Source organism: Centroberyx gerrardi, chromosome 18 (genome assembly GCF_048128805.1).
Source record: "Centroberyx gerrardi isolate f3 chromosome 18, fCenGer3.hap1.cur.20231027, whole genome shotgun sequence".
NCBI classification, from domain to species: Eukaryota; Metazoa; Chordata; class Actinopteri; order Beryciformes; family Berycidae; genus Centroberyx; species Centroberyx gerrardi.
Genome location: NC_136014.1, coordinates 7,776,682 through 7,804,324, shown reverse-complemented (window position 1 = coordinate 7,804,324; position 27,643 = coordinate 7,776,682). Strand labels below are relative to the sequence as shown.

Below are 27,643 nucleotides of genomic sequence, written 5' to 3'. Positions count from 1 at the left end.
CTCATTCCAATCTACACAACTGTACAAAGAGGATGCAACCATTGTGCGCCAGGCAAATGGGTAAATTTATTGTCTTTAGCACTTGTTGACGATTAATAAATGCGTGGAATTTGTGTTTTTTATTTTGAACAAACTTAAATCATTTGTTTGGTGATTTACTGACATCGCCTTGCTCCCGGTATATAAAACGGACATAAATGTAAATTTAGAGCCGGTCCATGATGTTACTTCACTTCCTCTTAAACAGCTCGCTGTGTTTCCAGTTGGGTAATACCTCCCGTTTATTTCAGCCTTTGCTTCAGTTCCTGTTATTTTGTCGGCTAGAACAGAGGGTTAGTGGGAGAGAAAATTTGTGGTACAATGTAGTTTATAGTCTGTGATTAAAGACAAGGTAAAGGCGAATTTAACACGTTTGGCGTGTGCAATTACGCACCTGGAGAGTTCATGGCTGTCTTTAGATTTGTATGGGCTATGTCTTATATGAATACGTTGTAGGCTATTAATAGCCTTCATTGTGCTCTGGTCGTACAGGATAACAGAATGTATTCGCTTCCAGTCCTGTGTATTCTCGGCGTGATCCCAGCTTTCTGTACAGGTAAATATTTATTTATTTTTTACATTTCTTGTGGGTAAAGCAGACCTGAAAACGCAGAGGTAGCCTATTCTGTGTGGCTACATAAAATGATCGAAAATGCTTCAGGTTTGCTTTGGTTTCATTATCAAAGTTGCACTTCTGTCGTGTTGAAGAGAGCCATAAAAAGAGAAGAGCCCAATATTTTTAAAATGTGTTAATTTAACTAGGAAGAAATGGTAAAAGTAAATTGAACGAGATTTGAATGTCTGTTGGATGTAAAGTGTCTGTTAAGCAATTTGCAAGGTTTGAATTGTAATTTTATTTAGTTTGTCTCCTTTTGGGTACGTTACATAATTATTTTGTGTGCCAGATAGTGTAATAACCTATCTAAATGTAATACAATATCCTTCTAAATTAGTAAGAAATGTAATAAAACCTGTTATTGCCAGATAATGTCTTGAAATCTTCAGACTGATAATGTAATAATCTTTTCCTGATAATGTAAGATGTTATTACATTAACTGGTAATTATAAGGGTTTTAACATTTTTTCAACTGATGATGTGACAATACTCACCAATACTCATATATAACAACTCTTAACAACAGTCTGAAAACTTCACCATCAAATTCATATTGATGTTTTCATTGGCTTGGTGGAGATTTGTCTCGGTGTGTCTTGTGTGTTTGAGACTGGATGGTCTTGCTTAACCTTGCTTAAGTGATGTCCCCATGTGCTGTGGTGTAACGGTCCGATGAGGACCGTTACACCGATGAGGAGGTCTTTTGAAGCGGACCTCCATTAAAGGGAGAGGGGGGCATGAAGGCACTTTACTGGTGGCCAGGATGTTGACAAAGTGGCATTTGCAACAGGCGGCACACCACTTGTGCAATCTGCACGAATGCCCAGGCAGTAGAAGCAAACCATGAGCCTGTTCGGTGTTTTATCCTGCTCTAAGTGACCAGCTAGGGCAGGGGTGGGCAAACTTTTTGACTCGCGGGCCACAATGGGTTCTAAAATTTGACAGAGGGGCCGGGCCAGGAACAGATGGATGGAGTGTTTGTGTGAACTAATATAAATTACATGTAAAAGCCATTACATGAGAGGATTTGGCCTGTAACATGTAGCAAAGCATGAATATGCAAGGCTCATTGTACAAATTGTTTTCCAAAGGCATTAATTTAATTAAATTTAATTTAAATAAACACAGTAGAGAAACTCACGTTCAATTTCAGTGGGAACAGTGTTGTTGATCTCCCTTTTTTGCCAGTGCATCAAAGTCTGGAGTAAGTTTTGTTGTGGCAATTCTCAGGATAGATCCGAGGTGTTGGTCAGTTAACTTGGATCTGTGAGGGGCTTTGGTAGAGACCTGCCGTCTCTACCACGCATTCTTTTAAAAACTCGCCTTCGGAGAAAGGCTTGCTAGCTTTTGCTAATTTGAATGCCAGCAAAAAACTTGCCTTGGTAGTTGACTCTTGAATTGCAGTTTGTCGGTGAAAAAAATGTTGCTGAGTCTGTAAATTAGCCATCAACCTCTGAGCCGTAGCCGTCCGTTCTTGTGTTGACTGCTTGCTAGCATAGTTAGCATGCTTCGTAGCAAAGTGACGGCTGATATTGTACTCTTTGAAAACCGCGACAGTTTCTTGGCATATCAGGCATACAGCCTTTGACTGGATTTCAGTGAAAAAATATTTTGTTGTCCACTCCGTATTAAACACTCGGCACTCACTATCCACTTTTCTTTTCTTTGATAAGCTCATTTTTACAGAAGGGCTCACAGAGCAAAGTTAAAAACAGAAGAAGTAATGGTGCCTTCAAGTGCTATGGTAAAGATGATCCTTTCCACTTGTAAACTGGTAATTACAAGTGAGTTGTGTGTTGTGTTCAGGTGCAATTTTCAAGTCGGTTTTTGGTATTTACCATAATTACCAGAGCACATGAAGATACAAAAATATACCACACGCCAACAAGGTGAATGTGTCTGAAGTGTGCCGATCTTTTTTTTTTTTATTATTCTTTTTTTTAAAATATAATTTGGACAAGTTCGGCGGGCCGGATTAAAAAGCTCAACGGGCCGTATATGGCCCGCGGGCCGTAGTTTGCCCATGTCTGAGCTAGGGTGAATGGCATTTCCGGACAGCTTTTAGACACCAACAACTGGGTCATTCCCTCATTCGTTTGAGAGTCATGACTGACTTTGTATAATCTGTCTCTATTCAAACAAAAGTGTGCTTACGTTTGTGCTGCATCAGCGTTTCATCATCTGACCGTCAACTTTTGCTTCTTGTTCAAATGCACACCACAAGCTATTGTCATGAGGCTGTTGAATAGGGAAATCCTCAATGGGGAGGACAGGCAGGGCTGCCGGAGCCTCCACCAAGAGCAAAGCGCGCCCCTGACTATGCCCCGCCTCGCGACACGGCATCACCGCTGAGCACTGAGGAAATCATTCTTTCATCAAGTGTTTAAACCCAGGCCAATCTGTGCCCAATATAGGGAGATGCGAAAGGCCAGAGCTAACTGTGGCCTTTACTCTGTGCTTTTTCCTTGGAATCCACCGGCACAGCAGGATATTCGTGAAACCAGGCAGTGGTGGACCATAGTCTGAAAACACCCTGTATCCAACAGACCCATGGTCTGTCGGTAAGGTAAGGGAACCAGGCGCCAGCCCATTCCCCCATTGGCTACCCACATGCCACTGCTGATCCCTTGAAGACATTGAGGAACACTTAGGGTCGTCTGCCAGCATCATCTTACATAGGGAGAAGTGGGGAAGATGCGAGGCTAGCGGGGGTGGAGTTAGGAGACTCCTCATCTCTGCCATTTTGTACAGCAGCTGGTGTTGCTGCCGCATGCCGAGATGGTTCTCCTGGAGGTGGATGAGATGCAGCAGGACTTATCCTTGTTGAGACTCTATCATTGCATGATCGTGCCCCTCCATACCAACTGTCAGCACTGCTGTGACAAAGTTCAGTCTATAAACAGGAGGGACACCGGAGAGAATGTTCTGCTTCTTGTTCCTGCATATTTATTCAGCAATCAATGTTCCCTCTTTCAGGGATGAGTGCACAGGCCTTGTTCAAATGACCAAAAAGTTGTTGAAGAGGGCGTTGTATTTCACACGCTACTGATGACAGATCTGCACAGATGCAACGATAGATTTCTCCCTGTATGATTGTTGAATGTCGGTGCAAAATCATGAGTTTCGAAAGAAGGCCTTGCTCTTTGATTCTGAGGGAACCTGACGTTTACTGTTGATGGTTTAGATAGCGGAAAAAGTTTCTATCAAACTCCATTGTAGCAGCACTGGAAATATCTCAATGTGATGTCACAGTGGGCCTCATGCAAGAACCACTCGTACGCACAGATTCGTTCTTAAATCACTCGTACCAGCGATTTAAGAGAAATTGCCGCATTCACCAATTTTCTCGTATTTAGAATTTTCTCTTAGGTACGAATACAATTTACGAGTGGTCCAGACCTGTCGTACGAGTCACGTACGATCAACCTGCCGTTCTCCAAAGCAAAAAAAAAAACCTTTGTTGTTGACTAATGGATTGTATCTCTGTCACTTTGAAGAAATGTTGAGTTTGAATATATAAATGACACTGTAAAGTAATGTATAATCATGTTGAGATTAACCAGTACAGTGGTTATAGTCATAGGAAAAATAGCAAGGGAGCACTGTTGGCTTTTTCAAAAGAAGGTAGTGCGTAATTTATTTTACCAGAGCCGCATAAAATCTCATAAGTATCCATGCGGGTTACATAGTAGCCTATAAGTGCGCTCAATACAAAGACAAAACAAAAAACACTAATAATTGCCAGGTTATTTGACAAACATTCAGATGAGACAAAGGCAAGGTTAGATTGTATTGGGGGAAATACATTATACAGGGAGATAAATCTGATTTCTAGGCTATTTTACTCCAGTTGATAACGTTAATGTGGGTGCAAGTGAATCTAAACTTTAAAAAGAGAAATGGCTTTAGGCCTTACCAGGTTGAGGTGCAAGTCGCTGTCCAGGGCGACATCACTGAACACCTGACACTGCTATATCGCCAATTATGGCAGCTATAGGCCTATTCTTTCATCTGTCTGTGTAACGGAGAATTCCAACTGGCCCTCCTGTTGCAGTCATGGATCGCCTTGCTTTTTGCATCTAATTTCATGTCAAGCCATTTCTTTTTTTTTTTTATTTCTGTGACGGTGCCCTAACGACAAATCACTATAGTCCTATAATATTCCTATAATACTCCGATATGGACTTAGAGTGTCTGTGGTACTCAATAGTGAGTTTATACTGACCGTATCATGGTATTTTTGTCTTCTGTAGTATCACTATAATATTCCTATAGGGAATTAGCTTTGTTGGGATATTTATTTAGTATTCATCTAAAATGTATAGGAATACTATAGTTGTTTTTCGTAAGGGAACGCACAACAGACAACACTGCATTAACAGCACAAGTTATTTTCTCCCATTCCTTGGCTTTAGCAGGACCTTTGATTCCACTATTGAATTATATTAAATATTATATGCTTTGGTTGACTTATTTCTGATAGTAGGACTTCAGTCTCAGAGCTGGTAGACTTCTCCTTAGTCTTCCGTGTCATTTTTATGAATGAAGCTTCCCGACATATGGGCCGGACGCCTAACCTTATATGGCATTATTGGGGCGTCAATTATGCAAATTCACAATTCTCATGAACGCGCGTTCATTTAGAACAGGTACCATTCATCATGTTTACGCAGGTCATTTACAACTGTTTTCTGAAGATACGAGCGTTTGGTGAATCTGACGTGGCACACTCGTACGAGTCCACCTCACGAAAAAAGTACGAGAAATTTACGCTAAGAATACGAAAATGTTCTTGCATGAGGCCCATTGTCTACGTTTGCCCAGTTATCCATAGGAATAAGAAGAATACACAATAAAATGGGCCCATAAATGCAAGGTACATCGGCAATAAATTCAGCCAGTCTACATATGTAATCTCAGGCTGTCTTCCTTGCTACTTGTTAAGACATGTTTCCCTGCGGTCAGTCAAGCGGCTCTTCTCTCCTCTACGTCTATTGAAACACACGCAGATGCAGGAGAAATTAAAGAGGCGCAGGTGTGTCTCGTTGTCCTAACCACTGCTGGGGTCGATGCCACACCAGATCCCTGCCCCACTCGCCAGAGTATCATACTGCTAGTATGACATACTGGACATGAACACATAGGGAAATATCAGCCAGCACCTCAGGTATAACGACAGTTGCCTTGACTTGTAGTCCAAAGAGGAAAGGAGGGGTTTTCTTCTCTAAAAACACAGAGTAAAAACAGGCCTGGATTGTGCTGAGACATGTGAGTTGTGGCAGATATCAGGTGAAGGACATTTTTTTGAAAATAGCCGCGAGTTTATGCTGTTTTTTCATAACAGTGAGTGAGTTGTTAAACAGGTTTGGAATAGGTTTACTATCATGTGGAATTTCATTTTTTTTTATGATTAATGTAATAATGTATTACATTATCAGGAAAAAAATAAATATTATAATTTCAGTCTTAAAATGTTATTGTATATTTTGGTAATTTATCAGCATTTTTTTTAAAATTTTTTTACATTTCTTATATAGAGGGATATTTTAGTACATTTTGAAAAGTTATTGCATGCAGACCCCAGAGGACATAAACAACACCTTTCAAGACTCTTTCAGTGAACTGTACACCTCAGAATATGAACCTGACACAGAAGACATTCAAACATTCCTTGAAAAGCTGGACCTTCCAAAACTGACCACAGAACAAGTAGAAATACTGGATGCACCACTAACAACAGAAGAATTCAACAAGGCTTTAAACCAAATACCAAACAACAAAGCTCCTGGACCTGATGGCTTCCCTGCTGAGTTTTATAAACACTTTTGGCATATGCTCTCACCACTATTCCAGAATAGTGGTGAATTCCAGACTCCCTGTAAACATGAACACTGCTATCATAATTGTGCACCTAAAACCGGATAAGGATCCCACATTCCCATCTAGCTACTGCCCCCTATCACTTATAAACACAGACATAAAAATTATTAGCATCAGAATTGACTGTCACCTCATTTATTATCCATCCTGATCAAACTGGATTTATCAAAGGAAGACATGCATCAAATAATACACACAGATTATTCAATCTAATATACCGCACAACAAACAAAGTAAACTGGAAATTCTTATTCATAACACAAAAAACATTTGGGTTTGGAGAATCATTTATTCACTGGATAACAACTTTATACACCTCACCCATGTCCACAGTCACCACCAACGGAATCACTTCACAAAGTTTCACACTGCACAGGGGTACTACACAAGGATGCCACTCTCCCCATCTCTATTTGCAATTTTCATCAAGCCACTAGCAGCCGCAATCTGCCAAAACCCAAACATTAAAGGAATTAAACCACTGAACACACAACACAAGATCAGTTTATATGCAGACGATGGATTATTATTCCTACAAAACCCTCTTACTTCCCTACAAGAGACTATCAAGCTTATCAATACATTTTTTAAAAATTTGAATTATTCTATAAACTGGACCAAATCAACAATTTTACCACTCTGCACAACTGGTTGGAATGCGGCAGCCCAAACACCTCCCGTCCTCTTTTGTACAGGCAACATTAAATATTTAGGCATCAATATTTCAGTACAGGTGTCCCAGCTCACTCACACCCACTGCTCTGAGGGCGACATGGAAACACACCTGTGCTACTGTTTGTTTGTTGTTTATTTGGCTGGTTGTGGATGATCGGGATGCCCTATGTTCAATGTGTATGATCGATAAGAAGAACTAAACGATGGCGTGTTTTGGAACCTTTATTGGTGTGTTTGCTCCTGTGCGAACTTTTCACCACCTGTAAAACTATACCGGCTTGGGTGAGGGGCAAACAGGCTCTGTCATACACAAGGGAAGCGCTCCTGTCTCTACGCCTCTACGGAGATGCAACAGATCCCTTCGGATCTCTCATCAAAAACCTGCCTGACGACGTTAGAGCTCCACGCCGGCAACGAGTGCGGAAAAGAGGCCATCTATGATTCTGAGTAACGCAAGACCGCTCAGGAATAAGATGGGCGAACTCACTTCTGACAAAAGGATGCTTTGAGTACCATGAGTCCTGCATCATGCTTTTCACTGAGACTTGGTTACAACCAGAGATCCCTGCCTCTCTTGTTGAAATAGAGGGGTTTTCACACATTCGCGCTGACAGAAGCGAGCGGTCAGGGAAAAGCAAAGGGGGCGGGCTCTGTTTGTACATAAATGACAAGTGGTGCAGACAGCACACCGTCCGGGATACAACCTGTAATCCTGATGTGGAACTGTTATGTCTGAGTCTCAGGCCGTTCTATCTACCTCGAGAGTTTGATATCATCCGCATCTGTTCTGTCTACGTACCCCCCAGCGGCAATGCCGTGAGGGCTGCGGCACAGGTGGCAGACTGTGTTCATGAACAATTGCAGTGCACCCCAAATGCCCCTATTTTTATTATGGGAGATTTTAATCACCGCAACTTAAACACTGCATTGCCTGGTTTCAAGCAGTATATTAAATGTGATACAAGGAAGAATCAGATTTTAGACAAGTGCTATGGTAATGTTAAACATGCATACACAGCCATAGCTAAACCACCTCTGGCTAATTCTAACCATAACACTGTTCACCTGATCCCCACATACAAGACAGCCCTAAAGAGTAGCAAACCCCTGGTTAAATCTGTCAATGCATGGACAGATGACAGCAAACATTGAAAGGTTATTTTTTGTGCACAGACTGGGATACCCTCTCTGGGGAGCCGAACTTGGACAATGCCACAGAAATTACCACAGACTACATAAAATTTTGTGCTGAGACTGTGATTCCCAAAAAGACGATAAAAGTGTTCCCCAACAAGAAACCTTACATCACAAAGGACGTGAAAGACTATCAACAGGAAAAAGCAGGCATCTAAGATCAATGACCACCTACAGCTGAAAACTGTACAAAAGGAGTTGAACCAGAGGCTGAGAGAAGCAAGGGAACACCATAGGGAGGCAATTGAGGAAAACCTCCAGACTATGAACTCAAAAAAACTATGGGACTCCATGAAAACAGTTACCAACATGAAGCCTATAAAGAAATCCTTGCATGTTGCAGATGAACTGGCTAAAACAAATGAGCTAAATGGTTTTTATAAGCGGTTTGACACAGGCACTGATGATGCAATCAACAGTATAGTACACCTAGTGGCTAAACACTTAGAGAATCCCAGGGCCTATGCTAGACTGTTGTTTGTAGATTTCAGCTCAGCTTTTAACACCCTGCAGCCTCATGTTCTCCTGAAAACACTGCAGCAGATGAACATCAACCCCTTCACTATTAAGTGGTACCATTCATTCCTGTCCAATCGCACCGAGCAGGTCAGGGTGAACAGGACCCTGTCTGAACCCATGACCATCAGCACTGGCGGTCCCCAGGGGTGCGTCAGTTCACCGGTCCTGTTCACCCTGTACACCAATAATTGCACATCCAGCACTGCTAACAATTACATGATAAAGTTTTCTGATGATACAGCCATCCTGGGTCTCATGCTTGACAACTCAGACACTGCAGTATGCAAACATGAGATTCAGAACTTTGTTCAGTGGTGCGACAAACACTTCCTCATCCTCAACACTAAGAAAACAGAGGAGATGGTGTTTGACCACAAAGCCATTGGAGACCACTCACCAGTGGTTATCCATGACCAGAACATAGCCCAGGTTGACTCTTACAGATACCTGAGGCCTGTCTCACGAAACGAGTTCAACATAGTCAGGCTATCTTTGCCTTAGCCGGCTCCAGAAAACCTAACATTGGCGATCCTGGATAACCGGTCTCACGTAGTTAGTTATCAACCAGCTCTGTCAACCCAGGATTTGCCTATCCAGCTATGAGCGTGTTCACATGAAAGAGGCGGGGTTTGTAACAAATAGCCAATCACATGCAACATGGACAGATCCAGATCAGACGATTTATGATAAGATAAGATGAAAGCATTGATCCCCGTGGTGAAATTAGGTCATTGAGAGGAAAAGTTTAATATGATTCAGCAGGGAAAAGGATATAGAATATAGGCCTAAGCACACAACTAGAATATAACAAGAAGCAATAGAAATAGTAGAAAATAATACAATAATCAAATAAGCAAAGCCATAAACAATAAATAGGCCTAATTATATGATTATATAAATCCTATGCTGACATTTTCAACACGTTAAGTAGCCTGGACTGTACAAGTGGGTATTGGAAAGAAATGGATTACTAACATTTGTGTTCTTCTCTCAAGAAACTCTTATAATAAATAAATGTCAGCATTACAAAACATAACAGCGAAAATTAACATTGTTTCTGCTACCAAGGCTAGAGAGGATCACTGGAGGAACTGCCGTCATTAGGCCACAGTGGTCAAATTTTCCATTGATAGAATATTTTGTGGACACATTAAGACTGTAAAAAGATTTTCTATTCATAAAGTCGGGCTCATGTTCTTCAGGACTGTGGTAATGGAATATGAATGCAACAGCCTACATTGAAACAAACATGTCGGGAATCCAATCAAATAAATTCGGCGCAAATAATATGCAACAGTAAAGTTTATTCATTGATAATATGATCAATTAAGTGCCCTACCTGCTATATCTCTGATATAATAAATTATCATGGAAAGCAAAGTGATTCTACTGGTCTGTAAACACGTCGCCCTGCAAACAGCACTACTGTCTGTTAAGTCAATAGTAGCCTAACAGTTTTTTTTATTACTTGTCATTTTCATTTGAATGCAGTATTTTCATCCATATCGAGATCCTGTAGGAATGCTGACTCCCTGTTTCCAGAGAGCCGATTGGTCAGGAGGCGGGCCTTTCATACATTTTGATCCGATAGCCTGACCTTAACCTGCTCCGGAGCAGGTTAGCCCTGCAGCATAAGTTACCATGGTGATCTACCCCGATTAAAAGTGAGACACCTTCGTGAGACTGAAAAGCCAGGGTTAAACCCAAAGTTAGCTCGCTAACCCACTGATCTCGCTTCGTGAGACAGGCCTCTGGGCATACACATTGACAATAAACTGACACGGAGTGTTCAGGTAGAAAATGTCTGCACCAGGGTCCAACAGTGGCTACACATCCTTCGTAGGCTGAGGGTCTTTGGCGTCAACCAGAAAGTGTTGCTCCTCTTCTACCATGCTGTAGTTGAGAGCATCCTGCGATATGGCATCTCAGCCTGGTTTGGCAACCTCAGTGTACAGCTGAAAGCCCAGATTACCCGCCTCACACAGACAGTCAGGCAGCATCCCACACTCCAGCCTGTCTTTGATTAAACAATCATCAGACAGGCCCAGAAGATCATTTCAGACCCAACCCATGTCCTCCACCCTGAGTACCAGCTTCTCCCCTCATGCAGAGGCTTCAGAGTCCCCCAGTGCAGGCTCAGCCGCTTTAAGAACTCCTTTGTCCCCCTGTCCATCAAAGCCCTAAATAATGACCAAGTCAGGGTCTGAACCTTGTAATACTGTTTTTACAGTATGCATGTACATCTCATGTTGGGTATAGGTGTGTTGTATGATGGGTAGTGTGAAACTGCAGATTAGTGACATTTTGTGTATGTATGTATGTATGTACTGTGTGTATGTATGTATGTACTGTATGTATGTACATTTGCTATTTGTATTCTGATTGTTTTTTATACAGCAGGCACTGTATGTGTCCAAGACAAATTTTCTTTGGGACAACAAAGTCTGTCTTATCTTATCTTATCTTGTCTTACTCCATAAGCCTCCCGCCCCTCTATTTATTTATTTTTTCCCACCTTTAATTTTCATTTATATATTTATTTATTTACTTTTATTATACTTTTCACTCTCCACTCACCCACGCACATACACACTCACACCTCACTCAAATGTACCACAAACATGGCCCACAGATACACTGTTAACTCCCCTGCCCCCACTCTACCCTTCCCCTCCCCTCTTCTTCCCTCCCCTGAAGCTTCCTGTAGACACTCACTCTGTGAGTGGGGGCCTGTGTGGGGCGGGTGCAGGGTCCTGGGGCTCTGTGGCGGGTGATGTAGCAGAGGCGGGGAAATTCCTGGCCTATGATGCATGGCCCCTCTGACCTCTACATCCTGTGGCCGCGTCCTCTGGGCTTGCCGCACTGGGGCGCTCCATACGTGCGGGCGTGGAGTTGGCCGGTTGCGGCGGTCATAGCATCTAGGGTGACCCCTTCACCCGCCCCCACTCTCCATTAGAGGTCTTCACGGGTCTACCCGGACCCTAGGATCCGAGACCTGACCCGGGACCCGTACGGGTTCGGGTCCACGTTTTATTATGGTCAATCGGGTCCGGGTCGGGTCCCATTCTATTACCGCGGGGCCCGGGTCTGTTTATCATTATATGTAATACCTGAGTGGATCCGAGAAGACCCGTGATCAGCACTGATCACGTGACGAGACGAGAAACGCATGGAAGCGCTGTGTAACTTGCGTGATGATTAGGCTGAGTACGTAGCTGCTAGACTCCATTACGGAGTCTCACTACTGTCATCTACTGGACAAACTGTAGAACGGCACAACTTGGTAAGTCTTTCTGTTATTTTGATCTCCTTTTATTAGGCTACCATATGTTGTATCCGACATGATAAACGTTTTTAGCAGTAGAACGGCATTTTTAGTAGCAATTTTAATTGTCAGGTCCATAAAATAGACCCGAGACCTCTCTCCTCTCGGACATGCACCGGGTCGGGTCTGTAATATCTTGGGCAAAAATGGGTCGGTATATATATATTTTTAAAAATTATCGGGTCCAATCGGATCTCGGAACAAATTTCCCGGGTCCATTAGCGTTCGGGTCCGTCATTTTGGGCCCGTGAAGACCTCTACTCTCCATTATCTCCACCTCCTCCACTCTTCCCCATGCTCCCCACTTCCCACTGACCCCCTCCTGCCCTTTTCCAAAGACTCCCAGAATACATCCACACATTATTATTTTATTTTCTTTGTTTTTTTTCTCATTTGCCCTTCTTCTCTATCTGTCTTGTTTGTTTATTTGTTTTTCCTTTTGGTTTGTTGCTCGCCTCACCCTCCTTTACTCTGTCTTACTCTCCTTCTGTAACCTGTGACATGTCAGTTATGTCGTCTTAATGTCCTAATGTCTTCATGTCTTTGTTACTCTGTCAAATGTCAAATGTTCACTTGTTATTGTTTCTTGCACAGTCAAAGAAAAAAAAAGAAAAAAAAAAGTTATTGCATTATTATTTTCTACAGGCCAACATGAGCAGACATGCAATGTTATCCCCAAAGATCGATACATTGAAATGGGATCAGATGTCAAGATAACCTGCCAGAGTCCCTGCACCCCCGGAAACATCTACTGGACATTGAACAATGTCCGTATAAATGACAGCCTTTCAGAGACCATCAACTCCTCATATACAGTCCTGCAACTGAGGCATTTCACTCAACATAGTGCTACATTGCAGTGCCATAGCTTTCTTACTCGGCATGTCCTCGGAGGGACCACCATCAGAACATACTGTAAGAGAAGCTTCTGGTACTTCTAATATATTCTGGCAATCAATATGGCTGTAGATGCTGGCAGTGAGATGAGATCTGTGATTCGCTCTCATCCTGCTCTCCTTGTGCTTCCTCTGGTCACTTAATCAGGCGACAGAGTATCTCCTTCCATTGTTACGCTGATGATACCCAGCTGTACCTCTCAGTCAAGCCAAGTGAATTAAATAAATTGGCCTCTTTGCACAACTGCTTAGCGGATGTCAAGGATTGGATGGCAAAAAATGTTTTACAATTAAACTCAGACAAAACTGGAGTCCTTGTTATCGGCCCTGAGCATGTCTCCATCCAAATTCGACAACATACTAAAAAACTTGTTGTGTCTTGTTTTTTTCCATCTCAGGAACATTGCGAAATTAGATCCATCCTGAATTTCAGTGATACAGAGAGTATTATACATGCTTTGAATTCATCTTGCCTTGACTACTGCAATGCCTTAACTTACTTGCCTTAACCAGAAAGTGTAAGAATGGCTACAAAGTGTTCAGAATGCTGCAGCAAGGCATTTAACTAAAACTAAGAGATGGGACCATATCTCCCCCATTTTAGCGTCTCTTCATTGGTTGCCTGTTAGTTTTAGAATTGATTTAAGATGTTAATTTGCATGGCTTGGCCCTGATTTATGTTTCTGAACTTTTGATTACTTATCAGCCTGTGCGCAGCCTGAGATCCTCAGACAGGAACCTTCTGACTGTTCCTGTGTTCAGGTTAAAGACTAAAGGTCACCAGGCTTTTGGTGGTAGAGCTGTAGGCTTTGGATCAACCTGCCTGAGGAACTCAGGCTGGCAGAGTCAGTAACATCTTTTAAATCTCCTCTTAAACATACTTTTATCTTTTTATAATCTTTGGCTCTTATTGATTCATTTATCTATTTTTATTCTTGTTGCTATTCTTGTTGTTATTTACTCCATTTGTTGTATCCCTGTGGCCATTTATTTATGCTATTTTATTTCAATATTTATTATAACTGCTTTACCTCATTGTCCTTCTGTTGTATTGATCTATGTCAGCTGCTCTTTGTCTTTTCTCTTGCCATTTCATAACTCTGTTTTGAAAAGTGCTATATAAATAAAGGTTATTATTATTATTATTATTTCAATTTCCGTCAACAGCAAAACCCAGCAACATCTCATGCATCTTGCAATATAGTAGTTCTTCATTGCCAGATGACCTGACATGTAGCTGGGAGCATCAGATCAATTCCCCATTGAAAATAAACTACGCGTTGTGCGCTGAATGGTGAGTTTCACATTATCTTCCTTTAGAGTAATCATTAATGCTGGAACATTTCTTCTCCTGTTTATTTATTTCATATAAACCGTGATTTCCTTTCAGTGTCAAATGCAAAAGCCCTGTGAAAAGAACCTGCAACTCAGAAACAACCTCATGCAGATTCAAGTATGAACCAATACTTGCCAGGGAAACCAAAGTCATTGTGACCGCTAAAACTGCTGCTTGGGAGGCTGAGTCAGACCCTTATACATTTCACCCTTATCAAATATGTAAGTTATGAAGAAAAATATATTCCTTCATTTTCAATTTGTGGTTGCGACATTGCATTTAACTACATTTTAATATGCTGTCATGATTATTTTTCTTCAGTGAAAATCCCCCCTCCAGAGATACAGGTAACTGTACTGTCCACTAACCATCTACTGGTAGAGTGGGACCGACCTGATCAAAGCGGAGAGGTCATTCATTGTGAAGTCAAATACAACAAGGTATGTCCCTCTTTGATCACCCTTTGTGCATCTTTATTGTCACTCACTAGAGTAGAAAAATGACTTCTAGGAAACAAATATCAAGGTGATAAAACTAGTAAAGCTATTGTCAGCAACAATATATAATGATATTTATAAATTTAATAACATTTATTTGAGCCAGATTAAAGAGGGCAAGTAAGATTTTTACTGCCCGTTATCACAAAATAACCATAATATTTTTGCGGGGAGTCGATATTATTGATCACAACACAACAACTCACAATTATTTTGCCAGGAGCTGAGATTTCTGCCTTTTAAAACTCACTTTCTGGCCCGTACTCCCACTGGAGTTTCAAAACACTTCGAATCAGGACAGTCATCTCTATTGTGAAAATGTCACTTTATTGTTTGTGTCAATTACAGGCCACCATAGCTCAAGGGGATGGGTTAAAGGGGGGCTGTGCCAGAGACTTGTTTAGGAGGAGACAAGTTCTATCAGTGTTGTTGCAATTCCTACTGGTCGCCAATAGAGGTCGATAAAAGTCAGAGATGACTTAATACCGCTTTAATTTTTCTGTTTGCCTTTCTATTTCAAGGCTCTCAATGAAGGAACCGCAGAGGTAAGGGAGACAACTTTTCTTTCCCTGAGAAAAGATCTAATTTCAACGAAACATGTGCTTTGAAACTTGTCAAATGACAAAACTGTGGTATTAGAATGATAAAGGATCACCTCCTTACATGTGGACCCATCTAGGACCTCCTCCTCTGTTCCTCCTACTACTACAAATGGACTGTTTCTTACCAAAGTCTTTTTTTTATGCAAGTTTTTAAGTTGTTGTTTTTTTTCTTAATTACCCAGGTGCTCAAAAAGTCTATGAATCGTATGGAGAGCAGAGGAAATGTGACCACTAGGGAAGTGGAATTCTGCACTAACTACACAGTGTCAGCCCACTGTGCTGAAGACGAGGGCCTCTGGAGCGACTGGAGCCAGAAGAAGACAGTCCTGTCCAAGATAAATAGTAAGAACACTGAACTCCAAACTGCTTGCCAGTGTTGAAATCTGATTATTTTCCATTATATGTACCAGGGGAAGTGAGGGAGGGGGGTTCTGTCTGCAAAGTAACTTGATCAGGGCTGTGATGAACTAATACATGCATATGAAGAAAAGACCGCTTGAAAAGGAAATGACTAGTGAAGTACCATTATGGGCACAGAGTGATGTGCATGCTTTGATAGCAGGCAGCATTATATAACGAAAGATTTGCATATTAAGGCCTGCCAGTTGTGCCAATGATATACAGAAATATGTGGATTTTCCATACTTTCCTATTCTTCCTTGTCTCAATGTCTACTACAGTACAAAAAATACCAAAAAGTACAAAAAAAAAAAAAGAAATCCAGAAACTTTTTTTTTTGCTGGGTCTCAGGAGGATTTGGGGTCATAGAGGCTCTGGAAAGGGATGAGAAAACACATGTTGAGTAGCAAGCATTTTTCCAAGGAAACATTTTTGATTTAGTAAGAAATGTGTTCTGGTATCAACTGGCTAATGTTATGGAATAATATTATGGTTATACTGTATGTGCTCCCTTATCGTCATATGACTATAATGATTCCAGGTTATAATGAGAATTTGCTTACAAAAGCCAGATGTACAAGCAAAAGCATGTTCTTGGTAGACTGCCTGGAAAAAAACAAGTGTTGGCTAAAGGAGATATCAAGCCACATTTCTATTCTTTCTTTCTTTCGTTTAGACCTGACATGGTTAAGCAATTTGTTTGGTTAATTGTCATGATACATTACGTGCAATTCTAATCACATATTATTGAATATACTCTAATCCTTTACAGAGAGCACTGTCAAGTTGGGCCTGTGGAGAAAGGTAGCTGAACCAGACAGCAATGGATTGAGAAAAGTTCATGCCATGTGGACGGTAAGGACGCCAGCCTCCAAGTAACTTATCCTCAAACTTCATTTCCTAGTCTTCCAAACTCCAAAACAATTCAATTACGCAACCGATGTTTCCACGGGAGATGCTTCTTACAGTACTTCTGATTTTAAGTGCTTCAAACTTCTTACGCAGGAGATTCCGCCAACATGCCAAGGTGAATTTCACTACACTATTCACCCGACTCCCTACAAGGAACGCATATCTTTCATGGATGGAATGAATTACATGGCTACGTCTTGTGGCTCTTCGTCTTGTGACGTTAATGTGACCCCAGATGCATATAGAATCTATCTCTCAGTCTCCAATAATGGAAGCCTGCTTGCGGAGGAATCCATTTACATTCCGGCCATTGGAGAGAGTGAGTGTTATGTATTTGTTTTCATAGTGGGAAACCGGCATTTGTGGAATGTATTATTTATTTTTATGGGATGACGCTTTGTCCTGAAACATGAAGGTTATGTGGTTCTCTGCACCTGGTTTTGATATTCCTTTGTGTGTGTGTGTGTGTGTGTGCAGGCCTCCCTGAGGTTAGCCGCCTCCAGACCACAACCTATGAAGGTGACATTCAGGTCAGCTGGAAGGCTCCGGGTCAACCTGTCAGCGGCTACATGATCGACTGGACCCACGATGGGGTCCAGTACTTCTGGAAGGAGAGCAAACATACTAACACCACACTGTTTGGTAGGTTGGAGAAGAGAAATGAAATGGTGGATGGATGGTGGACAGAAAGAGGGAGGGATATGCGGGTAGGAGGAATGACCCTTGTGGAATCTGACTCATCATCAACCCTCTGTTGATTTGTGGCTATGACTTAACTCGTTTGACCGCCAGATCACTTTATATCTTGTTTTCAATGGGCCATAATGGGTGTGGAGATAAAGAGCTTTAAATGGCTGCACTGGTGGAAATAGAGTTTTAAAAGCCGCTGCTCTGTAATGCCTTAGCTAGGAAGATTTTATTATTGTTGAGTCATGTTTGAAATGGGATAGTTTTCGAGAACTCACAAGGCTAAAGAGACAGAGTGCTCTACAAGCTGCTCGATTGTCTTCAGCCAAACAAAGTAGCTCACTAAGCAGCAGCACAAAGTGGCTTAAAACGAAGCTTGCAATGTGTTTTCACAGTCACATACTACTTTAATTGATTCAGAACAACAATCTGCCCTTTCTTACAGACCTCCTGGATTGTAAGCCATACAATATAACAGTAACCCCACTCTTTGATAACAAGACGGGGCTTGGGACACAAGATCTCGAGATCTGCTCCAGTGTAGGAGGTACACAGTTCCTCAGCTACTTTTTTACGATTTTGAAGAACGGTATCTAAGTTTTACCAGTCTGAGTTTAAAAACATGGTCCCTCCTTGTAAACTTAGCTCCAGAGACCATCTCCTTGACCGACGTTGTAGCTAAGGACAAAAGTGCCCTTGTGAGCTGGAATATGGAGTCACAGAAGCCGTGCAGTGGCGTAGTTGTCAACTACACAGTCTTCTACAAGATTGATGAAGGCCCGCAGCTCAGTAAGTCCACACACAGCATCTGTTTGAAGTTAGAAAATTATCTGTTCAACAGGTCGATGACATTTCTTTCCTTTTACAATGTATTTACTGCAATCTATGACACTTTTCTTCCTAGATGTAACTGTCGATGGCACAAAGCAGGAAGTCTTGTTGAAAGATCTGAAACCCGGCACCCATTACATTGTCTACGTTACGGCCATGGCCTCTACTGGAAATACCAGTAGCAATGCCAGATATTTTGAAACCAAAAGATATGGTGAGTAAAGTCTGATAGAACTACTGTAATATAAAGTCACGTTACTCATTGCAACCCACATCTTGAGTGCACCTAGTGTAATGTGCTCATTAGAATGCTTTGTGGTTAACTGTTGCTCAAAACAGCATACATTTAGCATGCCTCACTACCCTACCACTGGGTAAGAAATAATTATGCAACAGGACAACGCCTGCATTTAGAGTTATGGGGAACTGCATCATTTCATGTACTGATGCATGCGGCTGCTCAACCACTTACAACATAATTTTATTCTCTGGTAGATCCCAGTCTCATCACAGCACTCAGTGTCTGTGGAGGGATTGTCATCTTTCTTGTGCTGTCTCTTGGATTATGCTGTGCTGTTCAGTAAGTTTGAATCATTTATTGTCAGTGACAAAATGATATGGATTGATTTCAAATGAAAATACAAGGAAATGTCCATGTCAATACAAACAAATCAATAATCAATAATAACAGACAATTCATTCTAGTGATGTTTATAATCTGTTTCTTAGGTGGAAGAAATTCAGGGAGAAGAGGGTGCCCAACCCTGGTCTCAGTTCTTTGGCGTTGTGGCCTTCCCAGAGACATTATAAGGTGAACTCAGTGTTGCATGAACAAATGACACCCACATTCACTTGGCTGATCAGATTCATCAGTTCTAGGTTATGGTAGGTAGGTAGGTAGGTAGTTTATTGTCCTCGAGAGGAAACTCTTTCCACGGTCAGGTGCAGCTAGGTGGGCAACTTTGGCGAAAAGGGCAAGAATTTGAGTACACAACAAAAAAATCCCCCCTCCTCCCTCCACACAGAGGGGCAAACTTAATAAAGTCCACACCTTTTATGCAAAACACAACTCTGCCAGTTCTATCTAGTTGTAACTATGACATTCCACAAAAAATATTTTTGTCAGCATAGATTCGCCATTGCAGTTACAAACACACATTGCCACGAACCGTGATAGAGCTAGGTTCATTGTCAGTGGAGAGAGCGAGCACCAGCTGTTTAGCTTTGGCCAAACTTGATGAATTCCAAACCGTTCACACAAAACACACCTCTGTTAGATCGATCTCGTAACTAAAACTTTCGCTGGCAAAAAATATTTTTTGTCAGCATACAATCACCATTGCGGTCAGAAACGCACATTTCTACAATCGCTAGGTAGAGTGAGGTTCATTATGCATGGAGAGAGAGAGCGCCGGCTGCTTAGCATCAGCTAAACTTGATGAATTCCAAATCTCAAAATAATCCAAACTGAATACTGGAACTGGAACATACTTGTTGTGCAAGGATCCAGTCATTTTCCCCACTGCACAAGACTGTTCATCAGCAAGGAGCCACATTCAGGTCAGTCAAGGTAGCTACTGTAGCTATGGCTTTGACACTGTGGGAGCTAATCTGTGTGTGACAAAAAGTAGGTGCCGGCGAATATTTCAGTAACAACTAGATTGAGCTAGTAGACCTGTGTGTTGTGCAAGTTTGCCCAGATGCCACTCTCTCTCTTTCTCTGAGTGAACCTAACTCGACCCAATTGTAGGTTTGTGTGTGTTTCTGACTGCAATTGTATGCTGACAGAAATATTGTTTTGCCAGCGAATGTTTTGGTTACAACTAGATTGAACTGGCAGAGTTGTGTTTTGCATAAACGGTTTGGAATTAATTACGTTTGGCCCTCTCATGTACGCCTGAGCCTTGTGGAGGGAGGAGTTATGGGAGGGAGCAGAGGAGAGCAGGCGGGATTTTTTTGTGTACTTTCAAAATCTTGCTCTTTTCTGCAAAGTTGCCTACCCTAGATTTAATGATTTTTAGGAATAAAGGTCATTTTATTTCACCAAAACATACAACATATACAATGACATTTAACATAATGCAGCAACATACAACATATATACACACAAGGAGATATCCATACACTTTCCATTTGCATTTAGTAATACCAAAAAAATAATAAATAAATGTACAATAAGTAAATAGATAAAGGAAAACCAAAATAAATACTTTTCAGGTACATAGATTTGGGAGAACCCTTATGACTGGGGACCATTTAGCAGCAAAGATGTCTATTTTCAGCTGTAATCTAGCTGTGATACTCTCCATGATATAAACAGTTTTAACCTTTTCTCTCCACTGTTTTATACTTGGAGGTTGTGGCTTTAGCCAGGAGACCGTGATCATTTTCTTTTCTATCAATAGTAATATCCTTAGTAGATAAACAGTGTTTTTATCGCCCAGATCCTCTGGAAGTACACCTAATATAAAGTATGAGGGATTTAAAGGCAGCTAAATATCTAGAATCAATTTGATCTCCTTCTGTATGTTTTATTCTACTAGTTTAGGGCAGTCCCAGAATAAATGAGTATGGTTCCCCACCAAGCCACAACCTCTCCAACACAAGGCAGATGTTTTGTTATACTTTGATATCATTGAAGGAGTTATAAAAAATCTAATTTTAACTTTCCATTCAAATTCCCTCCATGTTGGGCTATTAGGCTAGTTAGCTTGTGTCTATCATTAAATATTTTTTCCCCAACTTTCATCTAAAATTGTAATAGTCATTTCTAATTCCCACTTCTCCTTAGTATCTATGTTATCTGGTGTTGCAACGCACTATAGATATTTGATATAATACCCTTTCAACGAATAAAGAATTAAATCAATTTTTTTATATCTACTAAAGTGCAATAAAACAACAGGTTATGATAATCCAAAAATGTCATTATTGGCAATATTTAATATCAACGAGGCATCACAAAATGCATGGAAATCCAGATGAACTTGTCAGGAATTATTTTTTTTTTCCATTTTCAGTTTTATCCTTACGGCAAATTGACGGGCGAGACATTTTTCACTATTTACATTTTAGTCATCTAGCTGATGCTCTTATCCAGAGCAACTCGATAAGATTTTGGTGCTCGAACGGTTACATTTATTAGGCTATATGGGACTAAATGGATTCAAATCATCGGTATCAACGTGAATAATCTTATGACATCCAGATATTGCAGTTGTGATGAGACTATTTTAGCAGGCTATATTCCGGTAAAGAAAATTCAGTTTCGCTGTTTTCGTTGAATGTATTTAGTGTAAAAGTGACCAAATTCCTGTATTGTAGATCACGTTTTAATCAGATGAAATCCCACAGGATGATTAATGAGGCCCACAGTGTCTATTTTAACTGCCGATTTTAACCTCCCGTTGAATTAGAGCGGTCTTAGAATAATGCAAGTAATAAATTAACTAGCCTAATCTGTTAATTTGAAATTTGAAAATAAAAAAAAATGCTAGGCTAATATTTAAGTATCTGTTTCCTAGCAGAATGCCAAAGGCCGAAATGATATTAGACGTCACCAACGTCATACACACAAACGTCATGAAACAAATCCCTACAAAAGTGAGCGAATGGCCTCAGGCAGACCTATTTTCCGTTGGAACTTCGTTGTGAACGGACAGCTGAGAGAAGAATGACTCCCCAAAATCAACGCTCTGGACTCTAGCTCCATGCAAGCAGCACTGGTGAAGGGGCGCTCTAACAGAGTGGTCCTAGAGGACAGAGGCCACAGCCAGGCGCCCACCGAGGCTCCCTTCTTGTCCTCCAGGACCTCAGGCCAGGCTGGAGAGCGGGTTAGATTCCCGCCTCTTCCCTCGCTTGACCTCTGCACCAACAAGCCAACTGCGACTTCCCAGCGGCTCCGTCAGCAGAAGCCGGCAGCTCTGGAGTCTCTGGAGTTCATCAATGCCCGGACCGGCATGGGTGAATCGCAGTGGGTCCAGCCCCGCCCTGTTTGTAGCCCTGCACTGTTTTCTGACAGTGTAGGAAGGAGGAATGTTTGCAGGAAGAGCCAACCTGACAAAATTCGCCCCGGCTCCTCAGTGCATCCTAGACGTATATTGCCTAAGAGGGAACAACTAGAACCCTGCAAGATAAAACCTTGGGTGCCTCCAGTGCCTGCTGCACCATCATGCATGCTGCCTGCCATCAACCCTAGAAGGGTTACGCTGATGAATTCCAACGTTGTGGAAGAGACCCAAAAGAAGAAGAAGAACAAGAAGGAGAAAGGTTAAGGGGTGTGCGAGGAGGGAAGGGTCAGGGTAGAGTTAAGGGTAAATTATACTTCCTACGCCGTCAGTATGGTGTAGGTACAGTGTAGCCTGCAGAGGCTGCCGCTGTGAAAGAACTCTGTGCTACTTTTCTCCCAGATGTGAGACCTGAGAAATCGTCTTAACTCATTGGTTGGTAAGCATTTCTCTAAAATTACCTGGTTTAGTTACTTTTATCACTGCCCTGATAATCTCAGACTCGGTAAAACCTTATTTAAGGCCTTTGTCTATTTGTTTACAGATACTGTTGTAAGAGATTTCAGACCCAGAATCAGACAGCTGACCAGCATGAATCTTAAACTCTCTACAGGTTAACAAAGGTGCAACATCAGTAAGCCTTACCATCTGATCAGAAGCAAATGAGGAGGTACTGACTCTACCCTGTTCACAGAGTCTCTGATGATACTCGTGGACTTGGCTGGTGGAAGTCTCTGAAGGTGGAAGTGTCTTGTCAGTGTCTCTGTTGGTGGCTGAGGTGTCACCCTGCTGCGCTACACTTCCATCTTCTGGCATAGTGAGAGTAGTGCCTCTGCTCTGAAGTGGCAGAGGATTGTCACTCACCGCTGTTGCCGTTTCTGTGCCAACCAACAGTTCATCAATCATACCATGGAGGAGCATCAGGGAAGACAACGCTTCATCCTCCATGTTCTTCAGCTTCTCACTCCTCACAAAATCAACAATCAGGTTGAACAGTTCAGGTTCAGTCAAGTTGGACATGAGAGTCCCTTGTCCATCATCAATTTCATTCGCCACAGTCTGTAGTTGACTGGCACTCAAAGCTGCTAATTTCTTCTGCAGTTGCCAGATCAGCAGCCAATGCTCTGAAGTAGCCATCTGGACTGGATTTCTTGATGTCTTGGCTCTCTGGATGACGCAGTGGGCAGCCTTCCCTGAAGCTCTGGAAACAGGATGTCACAGTCGCAGCTCTGCCCTCTTCCAACAGGTGACACTAGCCAATCCCAGATGAGCCCCCAGTTGTGGCCTCAGGCCTAGGGGTACCTGAGCCAGCAGCAAGATGCTGCACAGGCTTGAAAAGCTGTGGAGCAGCAAGGAAAGAACACACAAATGATTTGTGTGCACTAGTGATGCGCGGGTCAATCCGAAATCCGCGGGTCCCGCGGGTTTATCCGCGGGTCCCGCGGGTTTATCCACGGGTGGGGCGGGTTAGGGTCGACTGAAGATGATATTGAGAATGGGTCAGGCGGGTGCGGGTCAAATGGGCTACACACACACACACACAGTATACACACACTGGCTATGCATTCTACAACCGAACTCACTCCCTGAAAATTCAGGTATTGACTACCGAATTTGAGTCCGAGTAGTGTGTACCAGAACCGGACTGGACAACTGGTTATGTTAGTACGGCGCGACACTCGTTACGTTACATAACATTATCACGTTATTTTGAAAGAGACGGAGGTAAGTGTTGTGAGACATTCTCAAATTTTCTATCCAGTCTGTTTTCTCAACATTGCGGTTGTTTCTACCAGTTCTGCTGTCTTGGCCCGGCCCAAATGTTGGCGTTAAAAGTATCAAGTCCATGTCAAAGAGATATATGTAAACGTTACTATGGTTATAGACATTCTTTACAAAAGTGTTGGAAATTAACTTTTTCTTCCACCAGCCAAAGTGGCTGGTGGATTCTAAATTCTACCAGCCACTCATATTTTTTACCAACCACCATTTTGTAATCACACTTTTGTGTGTAACTAACTTGCTTTGAAAAAAAACAACATAAAAGGTATTAATTTAATATATATTCACCTATGGTTATCCATTTTTAATTCTCTCTCCCTCACACCACACACACACACACTTCAAATGCACAAAAACAAAATAGACACCCAAACAGCGGTGCACTGTAGATCCATTTTAAGTCAGAACCTTAACAGTCTTTTAACATCAAACTTTAACAAACTCATAACAATCTACCACACACACACACACACACATTAGTTTGAGCTCCAGTGGCCTGACTTCGCTCACAATGCTGACAGACCGGCCACAATGTGACACAGGCTGGTTCAGTGGCAGACAGGTAGACTAACAGAGACAGACTGCTGTGGTCTGCTTAGGCACATGGAGCCTTTTAATCAGAATAGTAGCCCAGTCAGAATAAAAATGCCTCATATAAACGCCTCAATCAGAATAAACTGGCCGATCCGAATGAAATTTCATTCCGTTTGAGAGGGGTGGTTTAACCCTTTCATAATCCGTTCGAAAAATTTCGTCATGTAAACACTCATTCTGATCACTTTCTTTATCTCGCCACATGCTCGCGCATTTAACGCAAGTAACGTCAATTACGTTACCCTTTTTTTCCGGGAGGATTGGAATGGATGTGCTTGTTATTAACCCCGGGGCGCTCAGGCTGGATGTAGGCGGTGCAGCCCGTTTTTATATCAAGTCCTGACTCCGCCTCTCCGGGCCAGTTTCGGTTTACGGTGTAGTTTGAAAATTACAAATGGACACAATCACTGCGGGGGCAAAACAAAACGTCTTTTTCTGACACTTATGGAGCTAATACATCCATGTTATGGAGTCTTAAAAACCAAATAATACACATGAATTTATAGATTAAGTCATCACTTTAAGTTGTCATTGTCAAAATAACAATTTAACAAATATATACACCTTTTGTTTTCCTGCACATTTACTTTCTGAATTGTGAACCATAAAATCTTCAACATTAACACCACATGCGCCACATGGAGGCAGCCATTAAATAAAGATGGCGCCATTAACCATTGCATATTAACACAAACATATAGGCTACCACAAGTTAAGGAAAAACAAAATACTTTCCCCGACAGTTACCACCAGTTTGTATTATCACAAATTGTATTACCTTAACTTGCACAGATCAATTAAAGTCATAAAAAATATACTTCTATTGCTTTTACCGGTGTTAACTGAATCAAGGTGGCAAAGCCTTTGATGCTAGCTAGGAAACACAACGCAATTCTCAACCAAACCGGCTAAACTCTGTTGTAGAGCACCCATGTCAAGTCACCACCCAAACGGGATGCTTATGTAATGTTTCGGTACATTTTTACCTTGAACTTAAGTACTTTTAATATATTTACGTACCTATGGAGCAGTAAGAAAGAACACAAATTCGTGTGCACAGCTCAACACCAAGTTTATTCTGCAATGCGCATGACTGACTGGTTTGAGCTGGACGCTTCCCTACTGAACCTGGTGCTAGCGACACCTACTAACAACAACAAATAGTTGTCAGCATATTAAATGGAATATCCTTTCCTACCTTCTACACATGGTAGGTGGGGTTACCCTTTATTGTTTTTTTTAATCTACAGATGACTGGAAGTCTTAATTGGCCACGTGTATTAACAGGGGATTGGCTGTTGCGGCGTTGGTGTACACGGTGTATGGACATTTAGCTGAAAGCCATTATTGTCTGAATTGCCTTTTACCTCCACAACCAACAGTTTCCATCTTTCTGGTTCACCCTCTCTGTGTATGCGTGTGTGCGTGTTCACATGTTCCCACAGGTCTTCCCGCCGTTCAGTAATCCATTCGAAAGCCTGGCCATCTGTGAGAGGGTTTACCCTTGTGAGCCGGACGCTGCGACCACTTGCACCGCTCCGCCGGACACAGACCTCAATGATAATGCAAACGTTACCCCAGCCAGTGAGCAGACGGAGGAAAAGACTGACCCGGCCTGCCCTCCTGCTCCGGGCGCACAGGAGGAGAGGCCGGTCGAGCCTGAGGAGACGCCGCCTGCCGGAGAAACCGCAGAGCTGCTGGCTTCAGGGAGCGGCCCTCTCCACCCCTACCGCAGCCAGAGCTCCGCGGAGCCTCCCGCACCGAGCGCCGCTGAACAGTGCAAGAGCCTGCCAGCACTGAAGCAGCAAAGCAAGGCTGCAACGCTGACTGCCTACGTGACTTTGGACATGTTTGAACAGGGACAGGGCAGGTGAAGGGCATGGAAAGAAACAACAAAACTGTAACATTCCAACAGTTGGATCGGCCAATCAACTTTATGTTAGTGTAGTAGTGTTAGTGTTACCCTGAAGCTGTAATGTAGGAATGTGATGACTCACAACATCACTCCTTGCACTAAGTGGTTGTTACATGTCAGGGGCAGAGGAGTGGCGTTGCACCCAATTTGGAATGACAACAAAGAAATTAGAAGTATTGTAGCTTAATCACTGAAGTAATAGTCTGTGATATTTTCATATAAATACATTTCCATTTGGCTACTTTCCATTGCCAATCAATATAACACAATAGCAATTCAACCAATACCCAGTTCATGAAAGCTTTTATATTTGAACACCCAGTTTACAACTTGCATGTTTATAGCCAAACACTGTGTATCATAGCTGCTTTACTGAGTCACATTGAAGTCTTAGGCTGAGATATTATCCACATACTAAGACAGAGCTGTTTATTAATGTAGCAACACTGGTTTAATTTAATTCAAAGTCAATGAAAAGGATTAAGGAATTTCTTTTTATTTCAGCATTGATAACACCAACATTTCCAATATTGATAACACCTGGAGCCATATTGTTTATTACATCTGACACTTTGAATCAAAATGAAGTTTATTTTGTGATGTTTTTCTTTTTCTTTCTTTCTCTCTGCGTTAAAAAGTCCTGGTTTGTGTAGCAATGGCACGTTTCATGTAAATGTTGAGGATGTGGTTTTGATGTTACAGATGTGGATGTTTTTTTTTTTTATCAGGTTCTATGTATTTGTTATTAAGGTGGATGTCCTTGTTTGCGTTAAATGTTAAAAACAGTGGTAAACTGTTTGAATGTGGCAGGAAAGCTGTCACATAGCAATTCAGATGTGCATAAGCTAGTCAATTAATAGTGTAGCATTAAATGTTATCCAGCAAGTTATTAAATATGCCAAATGATAATGTATGAATGGGGTACTGGTATTTATT

The 27,643-nt window shown here is 41.8% G+C and overlaps 1 protein-coding gene across 1 annotated transcript; it reads left to right on the top strand.

Moving 5' to 3' along the window:
• The first annotated feature begins 322 nt into the window (after window positions 1–322).
• LOC139917776 (interleukin-31 receptor subunit alpha-like) lies at window positions 323–27,620 on the top strand. The gene is made up of 16 exons (XM_071906965.2): window positions 323–595; window positions 12,895–13,164; window positions 14,313–14,439; window positions 14,536–14,702; window positions 14,803–14,921; window positions 15,500–15,523; window positions 15,763–15,922; window positions 16,752–16,834; window positions 16,985–17,210; window positions 17,369–17,533; window positions 18,024–18,125; window positions 18,224–18,367; window positions 18,483–18,623; window positions 18,905–18,989; window positions 19,139–19,220; window positions 26,238–27,620. The coding sequence occupies exons 1-16, from the start codon at window positions 541–543 to the stop codon at window positions 26,664–26,666; spliced, it is 2,379 nt and encodes a 792-aa protein (XP_071763066.2). The 5' UTR covers window positions 323–540; the 3' UTR covers window positions 26,667–27,620.
• The last annotated feature ends 23 nt before the right edge of the window (window positions 27,621–27,643 follow it).

Excerpts from the sequence above, each read along its gene's own strand:
- LOC139917776 (XM_071906965.2), top strand. The coding sequence starts at position 541 with ATGTATTCGCTTCCAGTCCTGTGTATTCTCGGCGTGATCCCAGCTTTC. Across the intron at positions 18,624-18,904 it reads TTTTGAAACCAAAAGATATG|ATCCCAGTCTCATCACAGCA; the intron begins GTGAGTAAAGTC and ends ATTCTCTGGTAG. Across the intron at positions 19,221-26,237 it reads CTTCCCAGAGACATTATAAG|GTCTTCCCGCCGTTCAGTAA; the intron begins GTGAACTCAGTG and ends ATGTTCCCACAG.